This window comes from Thamnophis elegans, chromosome 3, assembly GCF_009769535.1.
Source record: "Thamnophis elegans isolate rThaEle1 chromosome 3, rThaEle1.pri, whole genome shotgun sequence".
Taxonomy (NCBI): domain Eukaryota; kingdom Metazoa; phylum Chordata; class Lepidosauria; order Squamata; family Colubridae; genus Thamnophis; species Thamnophis elegans.
Genome location: NC_045543.1, coordinates 148,469,714 through 148,489,623, shown reverse-complemented (window position 1 = coordinate 148,489,623; position 19,910 = coordinate 148,469,714). Strand labels below are relative to the sequence as shown.

The 19,910-nt window shown below is 47.5% G+C and overlaps 1 protein-coding gene across 1 annotated transcript in view; it reads right to left on the bottom strand.

Moving 5' to 3' along the window:
- UBE2R2 (ubiquitin conjugating enzyme E2 R2) overlaps nt 1-19,910 on the bottom strand; it is a 73,154-nt gene that overhangs the window by 2,403 nt on the left and 50,841 nt on the right. Inside the window, exons 2-4 of the mRNA XM_032213415.1 lie at nt 10,865-10,951; nt 3,822-3,919; nt 2,545-2,679 (exon numbers count right to left, since the gene is read on the bottom strand). Of these exons, the coding sequence (XP_032069306.1) occupies nt 2,545-2,679; nt 3,822-3,919; nt 10,865-10,951 (320 nt within the window). The remainder of the gene's footprint in view (nt 1-2,544; nt 2,680-3,821; nt 3,920-10,864; nt 10,952-19,910) is intronic.

Sequence of the window (19,910 nt, the reverse complement as noted above, 5' to 3'; positions counted from 1 at the left end):
CGCCCACCCCCTCCACCCCTCACACTTTACACCCAGGTCTCCCTTGCCCCACGGATGCCAGCCACTTAGACCCACCGCTTCCCATAGCCGCATCCGAGGTCCCACCAAACGCACGAGGACTCTCCTTACAACAGGTAGTCCTTGATTTACAACAGTTGGCTTATTGACCGCTGAGGGTCAAAACGGCACTGAAAAAAGTGACTTACGACCTTATTCCACACTTACGACCGTTTCCCACACTTACGACCTTTCCAACAGCTCCACGATCATGTGTTCAAAATCCAGAGGCTTGGCAACTGACTCCTATTTATGACAGTTGCGCTGTCCCGGGATCGAGTGATCCCATTTTGTGACTTTCCGACAACAATCAGGAGGGAAGCCGAGTTCACTTCACAATTGGGATACTAACTTTATCAACTGTAGTGATTTACTTAACAACCGAGGCAAGAAAAGTCGTAAAATGGGGCAGAGCTCACGGAACATGTCTCACTTAGCAACATAAAGCTGGGGGCTCCGTTGTGGGCGTAAGTTGAGGACCGCTTGTAATTCCAAGCCATGTGTTGGTCCAACTGGACAAAGGCTTGAGGGAGCTGGATCTCCCTGGTTCTGCCCGGCAGCCATTAGTGCCCCTGGATCAGGAGAGCTGAACCCCTTGGACTGAGGAGTCCGGTCACTAGCAGGCGGGGACAGAGGTCAAGAATCTCAGAGGAGAAGCTCAGGGTTTCTCTTCTGCCCCGGATATTTTTCTCTTCCTCTAGAGTATCTGGAGCTCAGGGTTGGACCGAGGGGTGCTCTCTGAGCTTGGAGGTTTTCTTGCAGACGTTTCATCACCCAACTAGGTAACGTCATCAGTGCTAGAAGGGAGGGAGGTTTATGGAGAGGAGGAGGAGGAGAACTGTGAGGTCCTTGGTGCTCTCTGAGCTTGGAGGTTTTCTTGCAGACGTTTCATCACCCAACTAGGTAACTTCATCAGTGCTAGAAGAGCGTGAAGTTTATGGAGAGGAGGAGGACTGCGATATTGGGTGTACCGAGATACACCCATGTTACACCTATCCTCCGCAAGCTGCACTGGCTCCCTATTGGTCTTCGAACGCGCTTCAAGGTGCTGGTTATCACCTTTAAAGCCCTACATGGCCTAGGGCCCGGATATCTGCGAGACCGTCTTCTGCCACATACCTCCCAACAGCCGATAAGATCTCACAGGATGGGCCTTCTCCAGGTGCCGTCAACCAGACAATGTTGTCTGGCGGCTCCTCGGGGGAGGGCCTTCTCTGTAGCTGCTCCGACCCTATGGAACGATCTACCCGTAGAGATCCGGACCCTTCCCGCTCTCTCGGCCTTCCGAAAGGCTACTAAAACCTGGCTATTCCGGCAGGCCTGGGGCTGTTGACCCATGAATGAGGTCCAGCCCCACCTAGATTGAGTGCATGAAGTGTTTTTTTTAATCTGCTTTTCTTCTCTATTTTTTAATTTTATCCTTTTAGAGATGTATTTCTGTAAGCCGCCCGGAGTCCTTCAGGATTGGGCGGCATATAAATTCATTAAATTTGAATTTGAATTTGAATTTGACTGTGGGGGCCCACTCTGAGCTTGGCTGTTTTCTTGCAGACGTTTCATGGCCCAAGTAGGTAACATCATCCAGTGCTTAAATAAGAGTGGAGAGGAAGAGGAAGAAAGAGGAAGAGGAGGAGGAGGATTGTGGCGTCCTTAGTGGTTTTCCCGCAGCTGTTTCATGGCCCAAGTAGGTAACTTCATCAGTTGCTAGAAGGGTGTGTGGTTTGTGGAAGAGGAGGAGAGCAACTGTGGGACGTGCCTGTTGCTTCCTGAGCTTCGTTCTTTTCCTACAGACGTTTCGTGACCCAACTAGGGAACATCATCAGTGCTAGAAGTCCCCCAGTGCTTTCCAGCACTGCTGATGTTAACAACCAGTCAGTCGTTGGGGGCCATGAAACATCTGAAAGGAACAAGAAAGTGCAGAGGCACCAAGGACTCCACAATCGTCATCATCTCTTCCTCCTCCTCCTCCTCCTCTCCCCCCCTCCCTTCTAGCCAGCGGTGAAATCTAATTTCCCACCCCACCAATTCTGTGGGCGTGGCTGGGGAGGGGTTGTCATGTGACGGGGTGGGCGTGGCCATCTTTTTTTCCCACTTTCAGCTGTTTTTTTTAGCTTTTTAAAGCATTTTTAAAATTCTTTAAAAAGCTAAAAAAAAAATAGCTTCCGACGATCACACGGCTCAGCTGCGAGCCGCACAATCGCCGGAAGCTTTTTTGAAAGCTTCCGACAATCTGAAGCGGCAGGGAAAAAATGCACTAAAAAGAGGGGGGGGGGGGGGGCTTCTGATGATTGCGCGGCTCACAGCTTTTCTTTTTTTAACTACCAGTTCAAAACAACAAGGAGAATCGGGCTGAACCAGAAGGATTTCCCCCCTGCTCCTAAGTGATGTCAGCTGTCGCTCATGAAACGCTTGCAAGGAAACCACCAAGATCCGGGAGCCCCAAATGGGCTCCCCTTCTCCAGCAGCCGCTCCCGCCTTAAGACTTACCGGATGATTTCCGCGTATTCTTTGTCTTTCCCTTTGCTGTCCCTCCATTTCCTGAACATGACGGAGGCGTCCACATTTGCCGGAGAGAAGGTGTTGGGCTCATTAAGCAAGGAGATTACGCTCAGTAGGATCGTCCTGGGGAAAGAGGAGGAGGAGAAACTGAACTCAGAGCTCAGCGCACCTAAGCAGAATACTGCGTTTCCCCCAAAATGAGACAGGGCCTTATTTTCTTTTGACTCCCCCAAAATAAGCGCTTGGCCTTATTTTCGGAGAGGTCTTATTATTTTTGAGGTGAAGGAGGCGGCGAGTGTGGTCACCTCATGGCTGCTGCTGTGTTGGAGTATTTTCGGGGAGGGCTTATTTTCGTGCCTGCGCTCAAAAGCCCGATTGGGCTTATTATCCGGAGAGGTCTTATTTTCAGGGAAACTGGAAGGGATCTTGGAGATCTTCTAGTCCAACCCCATTCAAGCAGGGGACCCTATATAACAGTGGTTCCCAAACTTGGCAACTTTAAGGCTTGTGGACTTCAACTCCCAGAATTCTCCAGCCAGCAGAGCTAGCAGAAAAAGTACGCCGCACTAGGAGGAGACTCTACGGTGGGAGAACCGGACTTCCGGTCGGCCTCAGAATTGAACGGGGGGCTTCTGGTTAGGACCTTTGTGGCTCTTTTGAGTGTTTAGGGTTAGCAAATACCTGGCATCTGTGAATCGTGATGGGCAGGATGAACTTCAAAGATGATTTGGGTTATTTTTCTGAATGGCGGGTTAGGGGCTGCACGCATGGAGGTGGGTGGGATGGAGGAGCCTCCCTGGACTCTACAGGTAGTCCTCGACTTACAAAAGTTCATCTAGTGACTATTCGAAGTTACAACAGCCCTGAAAAAAAACTGACTTAGGGCCGTTTTCTGCACTTACAGACATTTCTCACACTTATGACCACTGCAGCTTCCCCACGGCCATGAGATCAAACTTTGGGTGCTTGGCAACTGACTCACATCTACGACCGTTACGGTGTCCTGGGATCCCCTTTTGCGACCATCGGACAAGCAAAGTCAAGGGGGTGGGAAGTTAAATTCACTTAATAACCGTGTCACTAACTTAACAAGTGCAAATGATTCGCTTAATAATCGTGACAAGAGAGGTTTGTAAATTGGGGCAAAATTCACCCAACTGTCTCGCTTAGCAAATTGAAACTTGGGGCTTGATTGTGGTCGTAAGTCAAGGACTACCTGTACTACAGTTGGGTAGAAGGAAATTCTCGGCCTCGGAGGGTCTTACCTGACATTCTGGGTGGGGTTCCACCTTTCCGATGGCAGTTCTCCACTTTGAGGATCATCTACAGGTGGGTGAAGAATTGAAATACATACATCCCCATTCTATGGAAAGAAAAGTGGACAGTGGGTATGAAGAGAGACAACGAAGTTAAACTATGCAGCAAACAGATCATGCACAAAAATCCACCCCCAGCTCTGTCTATTCTCTAAAGATCAAGCCCCAACTTCAAGCAAGGTACGCAGATTGCTACACAAACACACACACACACACACACACACACACACAGCTGCGGGCTCTACATCCCAACACATCTGGGGTTTACAGTACTTTACAGGACTCAATGTGGCCTTTCAGTCTCAGTCGGAATAGAGCTGGAGGGGCCCTTGGAGGTCTTCTAGTCCAGCCTCCTGCTCAAGTAGAAGACCTTGTACCATTCTGGGATAAAATGATTGTTCAATCTCGCCTTGAAAACCTACAGTGATGGAGAGCTTCTGGAAGCAAGCCATTCCACTGATTAATTACCAGAATAACAGGGTTAGAAGGGGCTGTGGAGGTCTTCTAGTCCAACCCTCTGCTCAAGCAGCAGACCAATTCAGACAAGGGGCTGTCCAGTCTCTTCTTAAAATCCTCCAGTGGTGAAGCATCCATAACTTCTGAAGGCAAGCTCCTCCACGGGTTAATGGTTCTCACTGTTAGGAAGTTTTCTCCAAGTTGTGATCTTTGTAGCTATATGTGGGCTTCTCATCACTTACATCCCACAACTTTAAAGATTAGATCCCAGAGATTAGGCCTCCTCCGGATACCATCTGCTAGCCAGTGTCAACTGTTGACCACCCGGGGGAGGGCCTTCTCTGTGGCTGCTCCGGCCCCCTGGAACGATCTCCCCGTGGAGATTCGGACCCTCACCACCCTTCAGGCTTTCCGCATAGCCGTCAAGACCTGGCTGTTCCGGCAGGCCTGGGGCTGTTGAGTTCCCGGCCCCACTTGAATGGCTGCGTTTGTTGTATTTTTAATCTGTCTCTGTATTCTGTTTGTCTTGTTCGTTTTTGTATTGCCCCTTCCCCATGTGTTTGTTCGCCGCCCTGAGTCCCCCTGGGAGTAGGGTGGCATACAAGTTTAATAAATACTAATACATAAACTTAATTCTCTTTTTTGAGCCTCAGCGTTATCAACGCACCGATAACCCCACATTTAATTGACTTCGTTGTTGTTAGTTGTGAAGTCATGTCCGACCCATCACACCGCATGGACAACGTTCCTCCAGGCCTTCCTGTCCTCTACCATCCTCCGGAGTCCATTTAAGCTCATGCCGGCTGCTTCGGTGACTCCATCCAGCCACCTCCTTCTATGCCGTCCCCTTCTTCTTCTTTTGCCCTCCATCGTTCCCAGCATGAGGCTCCTCTCCAGTGAGTCCCTCCTTCTCATGAGGTGATCAAAGTCTTTTGAGTTTCCTCTTCAGGATCTGGCCTTCTAAAGAGCAGTCAGGGTTGATCTCCTCCAGGACTGACCGGTTGGATGGCCTTGCAGCCCAAGGGACTCAATGCAGGAGTCTTCTTCTCCAGCACCAGAGTTCAAAGTAATTAACTTTATTTACTCCAAATAATTCCACCAGGGGGAGCCAGAGCTCTTGACGAGAAGCCCCAGCTGGATCTCCTAGATCAGGGGGGTCAAACTTGAGTTCATTGAGGGCCGCGTATCAAGGTTGTGTTTGACCTGGGGGGGGGAGGGGGCGTGGCTAGCTCGACGTCACGCATCTCGGGGGGGGGGCACCTGTGGTGGCCAAATGCTAAGGCAGGACTTCCATCAGACCCTCCCTCTCTCTCATTATATCTTTCCTTCCTTCTTTTTCCTTGCTCTCTTCCTTTCTTTTCCCTTTCTTCTTTTTCCTTCCCTCTTTCCTCATTTTTCCTTCCCTGCTGTCCTCTTATCTTTTCCTTTTCTTCTTCTTCCTTTCCCTCTTTCCTCTCCTTTCTTCTTCCTTCCTCTCTTTCCTTCTTTTTCCCTTCCTCGCTCTCTTCCCATCTTCCCTCCTTTGTCCTGCCTCTTTCCCTCTCTCCTTCCCTCTCCCTTCTTGGGTGCTCAAAGGCAAAAGGGGGGAACGTTTCTCCTCCTTTGTGTTTCGTTTTCAGCTTCTGTTGCCAGCCCTCTGCCAGGCGAGGGAAAACGGAGCTCAGGCTCCTGCAGAACCTCTGCCAGGCCCCGTTTTCGCTGGCAGAGGCACCGTGGGCCACTCCGTGCCTGTTTCCAGATTTAAGCAGCCCCCAGGCCTTCAGTTTGACACCTCTGGCCCAGGTCCAAGGCAACCCCCTCCCACCCCCTCTGGCAACAGAAGATTAGAAAGGGAGCCCTCCCTACTAATGATTGGGGGGGGCGGGGAGAAGCCCCCGGGTGGCTGGCTGGCTGGCAGGATTCCCAAGTTTTGCTTTGAAGTCTGCCAGCCTGCAGCCGGATTAAAAGGATAACCCTCAAAACATAATCCCTGGGATGAGCTTTCTTTCTTCCTTCCTTCCTTCCTTCCTTCCTTCCTTCCTTTTTCTTTCTTTCTTCCTTTTCTCTTTCTTTTTCCTTTCTTTCTTTTTCTCTTTCTTTCTCTTTTCTTTTCTCTTTCTTTCTTTCTTCTTTTCTTTTCTCCTTTCTTTCTCATTTTTCTTTCTTCTTTCTCTCTCTTCCTTTTCTCTCTTTTCTTCCTCTTCTTTCTTTTTTCTCTCTTCTTTCTCTCTCTCTCTTCTTTTTGTCTTCTTTCTTTCTCTGTTCTTCCCTCCTTCCTTTCCTTTATTTCTCTTTCTTTTTCCTTTCTTTCTTCCTCTCTCTCTTTCTCTCTCCTTCCTTCCTTCCCTCTTCCTCTCCTTCTGGTGCTAAAGCTGCAGAGTGAATTCCAAAAGATAACCAAAGCTGTAGGGGTAACTCTTGAACTTGCGACGGATCGCTCACTGACCGTTCAATATCGAAGTAAAGAATGTCACATATAATTAAAACGGTGTAATTCAAGACAGGCAGTTTGGTAAAAAATATAGCAGGGGCCAATTAATTCAGCGGCCAAAACATTCTTCACCAGTTCACTGAATTGAGAAAGCCCTGGGTTTACGACGGTTCACTCAGAGACCGTTGAAAGTTAGAAAGGCACTGAAAAAAAGGAACATTAGGAAAACTAAAAAGAAAATAAGATTAAAGGTTCGGAGGTGGGTAAGAGATGAAGGATAAGGGAAAATAGAGTAAAAGAATATTTTTATGAATATATTTCAATAATATGCATTAATATCAGAACTATACAGGTTGGACTATTATTTTAGCAGCGTGATAGATATCAGGATAATATTTTAATATAAATGGATATGAAGAATGGGAAAAGTAGATTTTGAATGACTGTGCTATTAAATATGTCTAAAAATATGAACAACTGTGGAAGATTAGAACTTAACAATGGGCAATTAGAAATATATATATACATATATATATGTATGTATGTATGTGTATGTATGTATGTATGTATATGTATATATATGTATGTATATATATATACATACATACATCATACATACATACATACATACATACATACATACATACATACATATGTTGTATTTGTGCTGATAAACAAAGGGAGACTAGTTTAGATCTATTTCAAGCTATTTAGCTCTCATCAGCTAGCCATACCCTTACTGGGATTAGAACCTGTGCTGTATTACATCTTAGGCAGATGTGTTAACCACTAAGCCACAAGGTTCTCCTCCTTATCAGCTGAGCCAGGGTAATGTATGTATTCAGTGTCACAACCCCTGGTATGCCCAAATATGGGAGGAAGTCCACTGCTTCCATTCTCTGTCTATTGGCTCATGACAAGAGAGCATCCAGACAAAAATCCAATATTTTTACTGTTGCCTTTGTTACATTTGTGTGTGTGTGTGTGTGTGTGTGTGTGTGTGTATGTTGTATTTGTGCTGATAAATAAATAAAGGAAGACTATTATAGATCTATTTCAAGCTATTTAGCTCTCATCAGCTAGCCATACCCTTACTGGGATTAGAACCTGTGCTGTATTACATCTTAGGCAGATGTGTTAACCACTAAGCCACAAGGTTCTCCTCCTTATCAGCTGAGCCAGGGTAATGTATGTATTCAGTGTCACAACCCCTGGTATGCCCAAATATGGGAGGAAGTCCACTGCTTCCATTCTCTGTCTATTGGCTCATGACAAGAGAGCATCCAGACAAAAATCCAATATTTTTACTGTTGCCTTTGTTACATTTGTGTGTGTGTGTGTGTGTGTGTGTGTGTGTGTGTATGTTGTATTTGTGCTGATAAATAAATAAAGGAAGACTATTATAGATCTATTTCAAGCTATTTAGCTCTCATCAGCTAGCCATACCCTTACTGGGATTTGAACCTGTGCTGTATTACTTATTAGGCAGTTGTGTTAGCCACTAAGCCACAAGGTTCTCCTCTCTGGCTCAGCTGATAAAGGAGGAGAACCTTGTGGACTTAGTGGCTAACACAACTGCCTAATAAGTAATACAGCCCAGGTTCAAGTCCCAGTAAGGGTATGGCTAGCTGATGAGAGCTAAATAGCTTGAAATAGATCTATACTAGTCTCCCTTTATTTATTTATCAGCACAAATACAACACAAATGTAACAAAGACAACAGTAAAACTATTGGCTTTCTGTCTGGATGGTCTCTTGCGATGAGCCGATAGACAGAGAAAGGAAGCAGTATGCTTCCTCCCATATTTGGGCATACCAGGGGTTGTGACACTAAATACACAAACACACACACACACACACACGTTTTAATAGTAGAATTATATGGATTGAAGAACTGGAAAGAATATGAATAGAAATACCCTAAATGTATAAATGATTGTGATTTGATACTAAAGCTGTATAAGGAGATATTGAAAAATGGAAGAATGAAGGATGGAACTTTAACTAAGGAAATATGAAGAACAAAATAGGTGGAAAACACGTCTTTGAGTATCAAAGCGATATGAAAGTGGGGGGAAAAGTTAAAAGAGGGATAGAAAACAGTGGGGGGAAATAATAATTATAATTAATATGTTAAGATATACAAGAGGACAGAAAGGAAGGGTGATAATAAAAGACATGTATAAACAACATGAAACAATGGAAATGAAATGTAAGAGTTAGGAATAGGAAGACTGGGTCTGTGTCAGTGTTTCTCAACCTTGGTGACTTTAAGTCCTGTGGACTTCAACTCCCAGAATCCCCCAGCCAGCTTTCTTGCACAGCTGGTTGGGGGATTCTGGGAGTTGAAGTCCACAGGACTTAAAGTCACCAAGGTTGAGAAACACTGGTCTGTGTGTTCTGAAATGGATGTTACCCAGTTACCACACCATTCACCCACTGATAGGTATAAAGAATATTAAAAAAATACAAGATTGATGTGGGGGGGAGGGGCTTGTGACTGTTTTTTAACACTTACGACCATCGCAGCCGTCATGGCGGTTACACGATCAAAATTTGGACTGACTCGTACTTATGACCGTTGCTCTGTCCTGTGCTCTGTGTGTGTCATGTGATTCCCCTTTTGCAACTTTCAGACGAGCAAAGTAAACAGGGAGGCCAGACTCGCTTACTGACTGTGCCACTAAGTTAACAACCGCAGTGATTCGCTTAACGACTGTGGCAGGACAGGTTGCAAGACGGGCCAAAATTCACCAAATAAATGTCTCACGCTTAGCAACAGGGAAGTTTGGGGGGGGGGGGGGTTATCGTGGTCATAAGTGGAGGATTACCTGTTCTTCCGGGGACAGAGCTCCCTACCCCTGCTCTAAAGAGTTTTCTCTTACGGATGAGATTCCTTGGACTGCACAGGGATATTTTCTGGATTTCTCCTTTCCAAATTTCTGGAGCACCTGTCGGCCACCGGCCCCTCCTGTAGCCGAATCAGGGGGGGGGGGAGGAGGAGGAGGAGGACGACGACGACCCGTGGGAATCAGGGTCAGCATCAAGGCAACCTGCTCCGACCCTGTGGAACGAGCTCCCCGTGGAGATTCGAACCCTCACCACCCTCCAGGCCTTCCGCAAAGCCCTTAAAACCTGGCTGTTCCGACAGGCCTGGGGCTAAAGAGCTTTTGCCCCCCTCCTCGAATGGTATGGTTGTTGTGTGTTTTTAAATTGTGTATTGTTATGTTCGTCTTTTTATCCTCTGTCTGTACCTCCTTCCCTGACTGAATTGTGAGCCGTCCTGAGTCCCCTTCGGGGAAAAGGGCAGCATAGAAATATAATAAATCCAAATCCAATCCAATCCAACCTGGGAGCTCCGAGGGGGGAATGGAGGTGGCGGAAAGAGAGAGACAGAGAGAGCCTGGGCCATCTTGTCAGCCCTCAGATGGAGAGTCAACAGCCTCCAGGTCTGGAGATGGCTGATGAGGAAGAGGAGGAACAGCTGGGCCCAGTGCCTGATGCATGGATGCACAGAAGGCTGAGGAGAGGAGAGCAATGGACATCTATGGGCCGGTCCTTGGGAAGGAAGAGCCACCGCTGCTAGCGAAGCCCCACCTGAGCTCTGGGGATAAAAGGCAGGGGGCAGAGATGAATAGATGGGGCAGAGGAGAGGAGAGCAGTGGAAATCTATGGGCCGGTCCTTGGGACGGAAGAGCCACCGCTGCTAGCAAAGCCCCACTCGAGCTCTGGGGATCAAAGGCAGAGGATGGAGAGGAATAAATGAGCCAGACAACTTATTCATCTCCCCTGCTGGACAGACCTGTTAGCCTGCGGTGAGAAAGAAACTCTTTGCCGTGGCTGCCGGCGCTCCTAATAAAGGAATCATTGCTTCAACTGTGGAGGGTTTGACATATTTGGGGAGCTGGGTCAGAACACTTCCCAAGGAGCCTCCGTCTTACTGGGTCGCCCCGCATCCCATTTTTAGGGCGGTGGAAGGAGGGGAGCCAAGGGCTGGGAGTCACAAAGGCTTAAAAAGGGACAGGAATTCCGGCTTTGCAAGGAAAGTTGGATGCTGCAAAGGTTCTTATTTTTTTGTCTCCTAATGACACACACACACACACTCCATGCGCTGAAGTCAACCTACCTCGTAAATGTTCGGGTGCCACATTTTGGTCAGAAATCTGAAGGTAGGTGGTGAATACGGATAATCTATTGGAAATTTAATATGAGCCTGAAAGAGAGAAAGAGGGAACCACATTAAGCATTTATTAAGTACAAACAGAAGAGATTTAGAGTTCAGGAGTGAACTGTGGGGTCCTTGGTGCTCTCAGAGCTTGGTGGTTTTATGGCAGTTTCAGGATCCAACTAGGGAACTTCATCAATGCTAGGAGGGAGGAGGAGGAGGGGGAGGGGGAGGACTGTGGGGTCATTGATCCTCCTGAGCTTGATTGTTTTCTTGGCAGACGTTTCATGACCTAACTAGGTAACCTCATCAGTGTAAAAGGGAGTGGGGTGTGTGGGGAGGAGCAATAGCAATAGCAATAGCAGTAGACTTATATACCGCTTCATAGGCCTTTCAGGCCTCTCTAAGCGGTTTACAGAGAGTCAGCATATTGCCCCCAACAATCTGGGTCCTCATTTTACCCACCTCGGAAGGATGGAAGGCTGAGTCAACCCTGAGCCAGTGAGATTTGAACCGCTGACCTGCTGATCTAGCAGTAGCCTGCAGTGCTGCATTTAACCACTGCGCCACCTTGGCTCTTGCCGGAGCAGGAGGAGGACTGTGGGGTCCTTGGTGCTCTCTGAGCTTGGTGGTTTTCTTGCAGACGTTTCATGACCTAACTAGGTAACCTCATCAGTGTCAAAGGGAGTGGGGATTTTTCAGAGATGAGGAGAACTCTAAGTAGGGTCCTTGATGCTCTCTGAGTTTAGTTGTTTTCTTACAGGCATTTCAAGACCCAACTAGGGAACTTCATCCTAAGGGGGGGGGGGAGGAAGAGGAGGAGGAGGAGGAGGAGGAGCACTGTGGGGTCCTTGGTGCTCTCTGAGCTTGGTGGTTTTCTTGCAGACGTTTCATGACCTAATTAGGTAACCTCATCAGTGTAAAAGGGAGTGGGGTGTGTGGGGAAGAACAGGAGGAGGACTATTCTATTTTCTATTCTATTTATTAAATTTATAGGCCGCCCAATCCCGGACTGTGGGGTCCTTGGTGCTCTCTGAGCTTGGTGGTTTTCTTGCAGACGTTTCATGACCCAACTAGGGAACATCATCAGTGCTAGAAGAGAGTGGGGATTTTTCAGAGATGAGGAGAACTCTAAGTAGGGTCCTTGATGCTCTCTGAGTTTAGTTGTTTTCTTACAGACATTTCAAGACCCAACTAGGGAACTTCATCCTAAGGGGGGAGGAGGAGGAGGAGGAGGAGGAGGAGGAGGAGGAGGAGGAGGAGGAGGACGACGACTGTATAGAAGGGAGTGGGGTGTATGTGTTGCTCTCTGTATATATTGTGCTCCCCTCCAGCCTTAGTTATTTTTTGCAGACATTTCATCTGAGTAAAATTGATATATTTATGTAATCAATAAAATAAATCAACTAGGCCACATGATCAGCCTGGTAGAAATGAGTGGGGTTTGTGGAAGAGGAAGAGGACAACCGGGGGGTCCTTGCAGCTCTCTGTACTTGGTGGTTTGCTTGGAGACGTTTCATGACCCAACTAGGTAGCATTGTCAGTGCTAGAGGGGAGAGGGGTTTGCTCTCTGTTTACATGCAAGTGGTTTGGTTAGAAGAGAGGATATGTAAGTCCGGGTTGAACTGCAGGGTCCTTGGTGCTCCCTGAACACTTGGCTGTTTACTTCCAGACATTTCACGACCCAACTAGGTAACATTATCAAGATTAACACCACACCAACATCAAGAAGTAAACGATACCCCAATCAAGGAACTACTGAGGAAGACAAAACAAGCTAACGTTAAACAACAAACGACAGCCTAATCTGGGAACCACCAAGAAGAAAACAACACTCCTACAATACTACAGGGCAAGCCACTAGTACTGTGTATAAACAGAGAGCAAACCTCCCCCTCCCTTCCAGCACTGATGGCGTTACCTAGTTGGGTCATGAAAACGTCTGCAAGTAAACAGCCATGTTCAGGGAGCACAAAGGACCCTGCAGTTGTCCTCCTCCTTTCCTCCAACCCTTCTCCCTTCCAGCACTGATGACGTTACCTAGTTGGGTATTGAAACGTCTGCAAGAAAGGAACCAAGCTCAGAGAGCCCCACCCACCCCCCAGGTCTCCATTTCGTAAACTCTGCAACTCAACAGGTGGGTAACTGCCTTTGCTTTTTCGTGCTTCTGACTCAACACAGGCTATTTTCCCCCACAATGTACCGTATTTTTCAGAGTACAAGATGCACCTTCCCCACCCCCCCAAAAAAAGAGGGGGGGGGAAATCTGGGTGCATCTTGTTCACTGAATGCAGCATTTTTGGCCTCCCGAAACTCTGCCCCGTGCATCCTGTTTGTTTTTTTTGCAAAAATGGCCCTGCAGAGGGTTTGGGAGGCCTGTAGAATTCTCCTGGGGGCTGCCCTTTCATGCACAGGGAGGGGCAGGCATGTTCACATGTGGGGTGTGTGGCGCATGCATTGCATTATGGGTGTTGGCACGCGGCGGCAAAAAGGTGAGCCATCCCTGCCCTGGATGAAGACTCCAAAACCCACAAGACAAATACAGAAGCTCGTAGGCTGACTATTCAGCATCCATTTCTTCCCCTTCCTTCCAGCGCCATGGAAAACGGAGCATCATCAGCACATGGGAGGCACCCAGTCTTAAAAGTCTTCAGGACAGCCACCGCTGGCTTTGCAACAGCCGTCAAACAGCTGCACCCGAAAGAAAGCGGGTTCCCGCTACAAGGGAGATCGACAGTGGAACCGCGACGTTTATGAGACCCTCCCGTTAACACAAGGGCTCCCTCTACAGGCGGCTCTCCAACTCCCAGGAGTGGCTCAGGAGAAGAGCAGGGGCTCCTCTTGTTTTGAGGATTTCCTGATGCTTTTAGACTTACGGGTTTTATCGCGTGATGGACAGCCATACAAATCTTTGAGGAAAAACTGAAGAAGGAAAGAAGGAAAAAAGGAAGGAAGGAAGGAGGAAAGAAGGGAGGGAGGGGGGAGAAAGAAAGATATAGAAAGAGAAAAGGAGAGGGAGAAAAAAGAAAGAAAGAAAGAAGGAAGGAAGGAAGATAAGAAAGATGAAAAGAAAGAGGGGGAAGAAAAAAGGAAGAAAGAAAGAAGAAAGAATGGAAGGTGAGAAAGAGAAAAAGGAGGAAGGGGGAAGAAAAAGAAAAAAGAAGAAAGGAAGATGAGAAAGAGGAAAGGAGGGTGGGAGAAAAAGAAAGGAAGAATGAATGAAAGGAAGATGAGAAAGAGGAAAGGAGGGAGGGTGGGGAAAAAAGAAAGAAAGAAAGAAAGAAAGAAAAAAGAAAGGAAGGAAGGAAGATGAGAAAGAGGAAAGGAGGGAGAGGGAGAAAAAAGAAAGAAAAAAGAAAGGAAGATAAGAAAGATGAAAAGAGAGGGAAGAACAAAGAAAAGAAAGAAAGAAGAAAGAATGGAAGGTGAGAAAGAGGAAAAGGAGGAAGGGGGAAGAAAAAAGAAAGGAAGAAGCTAGGAAGAAAGGAAGATGAGAAAGAGGAAAGGAGGGAGGAGGAAAGAAAAAAGAAAGGAAGGAAGAAAGAAAGAAAGAAAGAAAGGAAGAAAGATGAGTAAAAGGAAAGGAGGGAGAGGGAGAAAAAAAGAAAGAAAGAAGAAAGGAAGATAAGAAAGATGAAAAGAAAGAGGGGAAAGAAAAAAGAAAGAAAAGAAAGAATGGAAGGTGAGAAAGAGGAAAAGGAGGAAGGGGAAAGAAAAAAGAAAGGAAGAAGAAAGGAAGAAAGGAAGAAGAAAAGAGGGAGGGTGGAAGAAAGGAGGGAAGAAAAAAGGAAGAATGAATGAAAGGAAGATGAGAAAGAGGAAAGAAGGGAGGGAGGGAGGTGGCTGGGGAATTCTGGGAGTTGAGGTCCACACCTCTTAAAGGGACCACGCTTGGACATCCCTGCTCCAAAGTTTGAAGGAAGACCAGGGAGGGCCTCTCCCTTCTCCTGGGGCTCCAGGGATGGGAGGGAAGAGTTGGCAGCCTCATGCTCACCAGAGCCTGGAGGCGATGGGAGCACTGGGGGAGGAATGTGTTGGGAAAGCAAGAGCCGCTGCCAAATTTGCTAGTTGCGTTAGTTGGCTAGGAGCGCAAAGACAATGCACGAACCGCCCAGTTAGCCCCTTCTTTCCAGAACAAGCCCTCCCGCCAGCCCTATTTGGACGGTTTCTGGAAGAGCAACCAGAGAATCAATCCGCTGGGTTGACTCGCGGCTCGGAATCCAGCCGTCCCGCTAAATCCTGCCTAACGGATCTTTTTCCAAGCGATCCACTCTTCTTCGGAGTGTGGCGCCAAATCTACCGAGAGGATCACCACGGAAGTACAAAATAATAAAATATAACATCATTAATATAATAGATAAAATGATATACTATTATAATATACGTAAAATAAAATAGAATACAGATAATCCTCAATTTACAGCCACAATTGAGCTCACCCTCGTTAAGTGAGAAATTTGCTAAGTGAGTTTTGCCCCGTTTTACGACTTTTCTTGGAACGTTTTTTAAGCGAATCAAGGAAGCTCTAAAGTCAGTCACACGGTCGTTAAGCGAATCGGGCTCCCCCGTTGCCTTTGCTTGTGGGAAAGTCGCAACAGCGGATCACGTGACCCCGTCATAAACATGAGCCAGTTGCTAAGTGTCTGAGTTTTGCTCCTGTGACCACGGGGGTGGTGGTGGTGTTACAATCGTCGTTAAGCATGGAAAATGGTCGCTAAATGGGCTGTTCTAAGTCAAGGATTACCTGTAGAGAGAACTACAAGCAGTCCTCAACTTACGACCAAAATGGAGCCCGTTGCTAAGACAAGATAATCGTTAAGTGAGTTTTGACTCATTTTACGACCTTTCTCCATGGACTTTGGCCCATCCCCTGAGCATGCTCGGCAGAGACCCAAAAATCAGGAGACGCGCTCACATCTGTGGTGCAGCTGACAGTTCGCGGGCCCACAGAGAGGACCCAGTGGGCCAACTGTGGCATGGGTGCCACAGGTTCGCCATCATGGTCCTCAACTTACGGCCAAAATCTCCATTGCTAAGCAAGACCACTGTTGAGTTTTCCCAATTTGCCATCGTTGTTAAGTCAGTGTTTCTCAACCTTGGCGACTTTAAGTCCTGTGGACTTCAACTCCCAGAATCCCCCAGCCAGCACAGCTGGCTGGGGAATTCTGGGAATTGAAGTCCACAGGACTTAAAGTCACCAAGGTTGAGAAACACTGTGTTAAGTGAATCAGCGCGGTTGGTAAATTAGTGACACGGTTTCTTAAGCCAATCCGGCTTCCCCATCGACTTTGCTTGTCAGAATGTCGCAAAAGTGGATCGCGTGACCGCGGGGGCACTGCGACCGTCATCAATACGTGTCACCAAGCAAATCACCGTAAGTCAAGGACCCCTACAAGTAGTCCTCGGCTTATGACGCCAATTGAGCCCAGAACTGATGTTGCGAAGTGAGACGTCCGTTCAGTAACTTTTGTCCCATTTCACGACTTTCCTCGCCACATTTGTGAAGCAAATCCATGCGGTTGTTAAATTAGGAACACGGTTGTTAAGTGAATCCGGCTCCGCCATAGACTTGGCTTGTCCGAAGGTCACAAAAAGGGGATCACCTGACGCTGGGACACAGCAAGGGTCATAAATGTAAGAATGAAAAACGGTCGTGCCACTTTTTTTCCAGTGCCTTCATAACTTCGAATGGTCACTAAATGAACTGTTGTAAGTCGAGGACAACCTGTATAAATTGAGGACAAGAATCCCTCCACGCGGTAAGTGTTAAAACGCAAGATGCTTAAACTGGGGTTTGAGCGAAGCCAACGCTCTGAACGACACGCTAAGCCACGCAAGAACTACATTCTGCGGGACACGGTGGCTCAGTGGCTAAGACGCTGAGCTTGTCGATCAGAAAAGTCGGCAGTTCGGCGGTTCGAATCCCTAGCGCCGCGTCACGGAGGGAGCTCCCGTGACTTGTCCCAGCTTCTGCCAACCTAGCAGTTCGAAAGCAGGTAAAAAATGCAAGTAGAAAAATAGGAACCACCTTTGGTGGGAAGGGAACAGCGTCCCATGCGCCTTCGGCATTGAGTCATGCCGGCCACATGACCACGGAGACGTCTTCGGACAGCGCTGGCTCTTCGGCTTTGAACCGGAGGTGAGCACCGCCCCCTAGAGTCGGGAACGGCTAGCACATGTGTGCGAGGGGGAACTTCTGCTAGATCTTTCCTTGCTCTGGGCTGCCAACTGAACACAGTGGCGGATTGTTAAACTACCGAGCAACGCAACGCAACTCGGTGCAGCTTCAAAAACAGTGGAGACAAACTCACGAAGCACCTGTGGCTTGCAGTCATGACAACTGGAGCGGCGCTAGGGAAAGAAACTGACAGACCAGCATTAACCCTGGATGAAACTGGATGAGGTCCTCCTGGTCACCTGAGATAACCTTCTGTTGATATTTTATTTTACATTATTTTTTGCAAAGCTGGGACCACCGTTCTTGAAACAAACCGAAGGCCTAAATTGGCTCATCAGGGGAAAGAAACGATAGGGAAAAAAAGAAACCTTTTCCCGTCGTAAATCAGCAATAAATATTCCAGCCGGAATTGGGATCAGATACAGACTCCTGTGATAACCCGGGACAAGGCATGACGGTCACACAGCCAGCGGAGAGTCCAAACTCCCTTTTAAAGCTCCCAATTTCCCCCCCAAAAAAACGCTCCTGCATTCTTGGCAAGTCCCGGAGCAAAGGGACCAGTCCCAGGAACAAGCCCGAAGCAAGGAAGAGGCAAGCACGCTAGACATCTGATACAACAGCACACAAAACCACACAAATTCCATTCAAATTCGAAACGCCCCTCTCCCCAGCGTCTCCTTGAATCTCAATCCGCAGGGGTGCCTTGTGAAGGGGGCTGAGCACTCTCTTCCCAAGGAGTTGGGTCAGCCTATGCTGTTCTCGCCTTCTCTCCACTCTCGGTGCTCTTGGATCAGGAGGGGGTGGTTCTTGCTCCTCGCCCGAGTAACTCCTCCTTCTTGCTCCTCGCCTCCTTCTCTCCACTGCCTACCCTCTCTCGGTCGTGCCACCCCACGTTCCCCCCTGCTAACAAGCCATCCCAATCCGGAGGGGCTGACCCCCAACTCGGGCTGGTCCTCCTCCGCAGATTCAGACTCTGATGGGGGCATGGCTGACTTCAGTGGATAGTTAGGACGGAAGAAAGAACAACTGCCTTCCATAGAAGACCTGAAAATTATGCTGGCCAGAAGGAAGGCTGAGATAGAGGTAGTCCTCGGCTTACAACACCTCACTTAGTGACCTTTCCAAGTTAAACGGCACTGAAAAAAGTGACTTATGATGGTGTTTCACATTTACAACCGTTGCAGAGCTCCCATGGTCACGTGATCAAAATTCAGACGCTTGGCAACCGACTCGCATTTATGACGGTTGCCGTCTCCTGGGGTAACGTGATTCCCCCCTTTTGCGACCTTCTGACAAGCAAAATCAAGGGAGAAGCGGGATTCACTTAACAACCGTGTCACTGATTTAACAATGGGAGCGGTTCATTTAACAGCCGTGGGAAGCCAGGTCATAAAACTGGACAAAGCTCGCTTAACAAAATGTCTCACTTAGCAGCAGAAACTTTGGGCTCAATTGTGGTCCTAAATTCTTGTACTCTCTTGAGGGCATTTCGTTTAACCCATGTGCAGGTTTTTCTGTCTTGACCTGTGATAGTGAGCATGTAGCTTTCCATGGCTCTTTGTGCCACTTTTAGCTTTTGTATCGATTGTGAGTTTTGTGCTATATACATCCATCCACCTCCATCTCCATCTCTCTCTATATCTGTCTGTCTATCCAACCATCCACCTACCTATCTATCATATCTATATCTATCACATCCATCCATCTATCTATCCTCTCTCTCCATTCATATGTCTATCACATCCATCCATCCATCCATCCATCCCTATCTATCTATCTATCTATCTATCTATCTATCTATCTATCTAATCCTCTTTCTCCATTCATATATGTCTATCACATCCATCCATCCATCCATCCATCCATCCATCCATCCATACCTATCTATCTATCTATCTATCCATCCATCCATCCATCCATCCATCCATATCTATCTATCTATCTATCTATCTATCTATCTATCTATCTATCTATCTATCTATCTATCTATCCAACTATCTATCTATCCTCTCTCTCCATTCATATATGTCTATCACATCCATCCATCCATCCATCCATCCACATCTATCTATCTATCTATCTATCTATCTATCTATCTATCTATCTATCTATCTATCTATCTATCTATCCTCTCTCTCCATTCATATGTCTATCACATCCATCGATCCAACTATCTCTCTCTCTCTCTCTCCATTCATATCTGTCTATCCATCCATGCATCTACCTACCTACCTACCTACCTACCTACCTACCTACCTACTATATCTCTCTCTATCTCTCTATCTCTCTATCTCTCTATACATACATACATACATACATACATACATACATACATATATATATAATATCCATCCATCTCTACGTCTCTCTCCATTCATGTCCATCCATCCATCCATCCATCTTACCTATCATATCTATATCCCTCCCTCCCTCCCTCCCTCCCTATCTCTCACTGTTCATTTTGAAAACACCTTGGAAAGAAGAAATATGTGGATTCGAGCATTCATTCCAGGGGTGGGTTTCAACCGGTTCACAGCGTTCCCCGTGAACCGGTTGGTTGGCGAACCCGGAAGTAACTTACTTCCGAGAACGGCGAAGGGCCCACCCGCCCGCCCGCGTTCCTTACCCGGTTTTGACGAGTTCTGCGCTTCCACGCATGCGCAGGACGCATACAGCGCCTGCGTGATCCTCCAGGAGCAGCTGGAGCATCGCACAGACGCTAGTATGCATGCGTGCGCTGCGCGCGTGCACGAGGACGCCGCCGGCCCCGTTCCAACTGAACCGGTTGGAACGGGGCGAGAAACCCACCCCTGGTTCATTCAGTTCAAC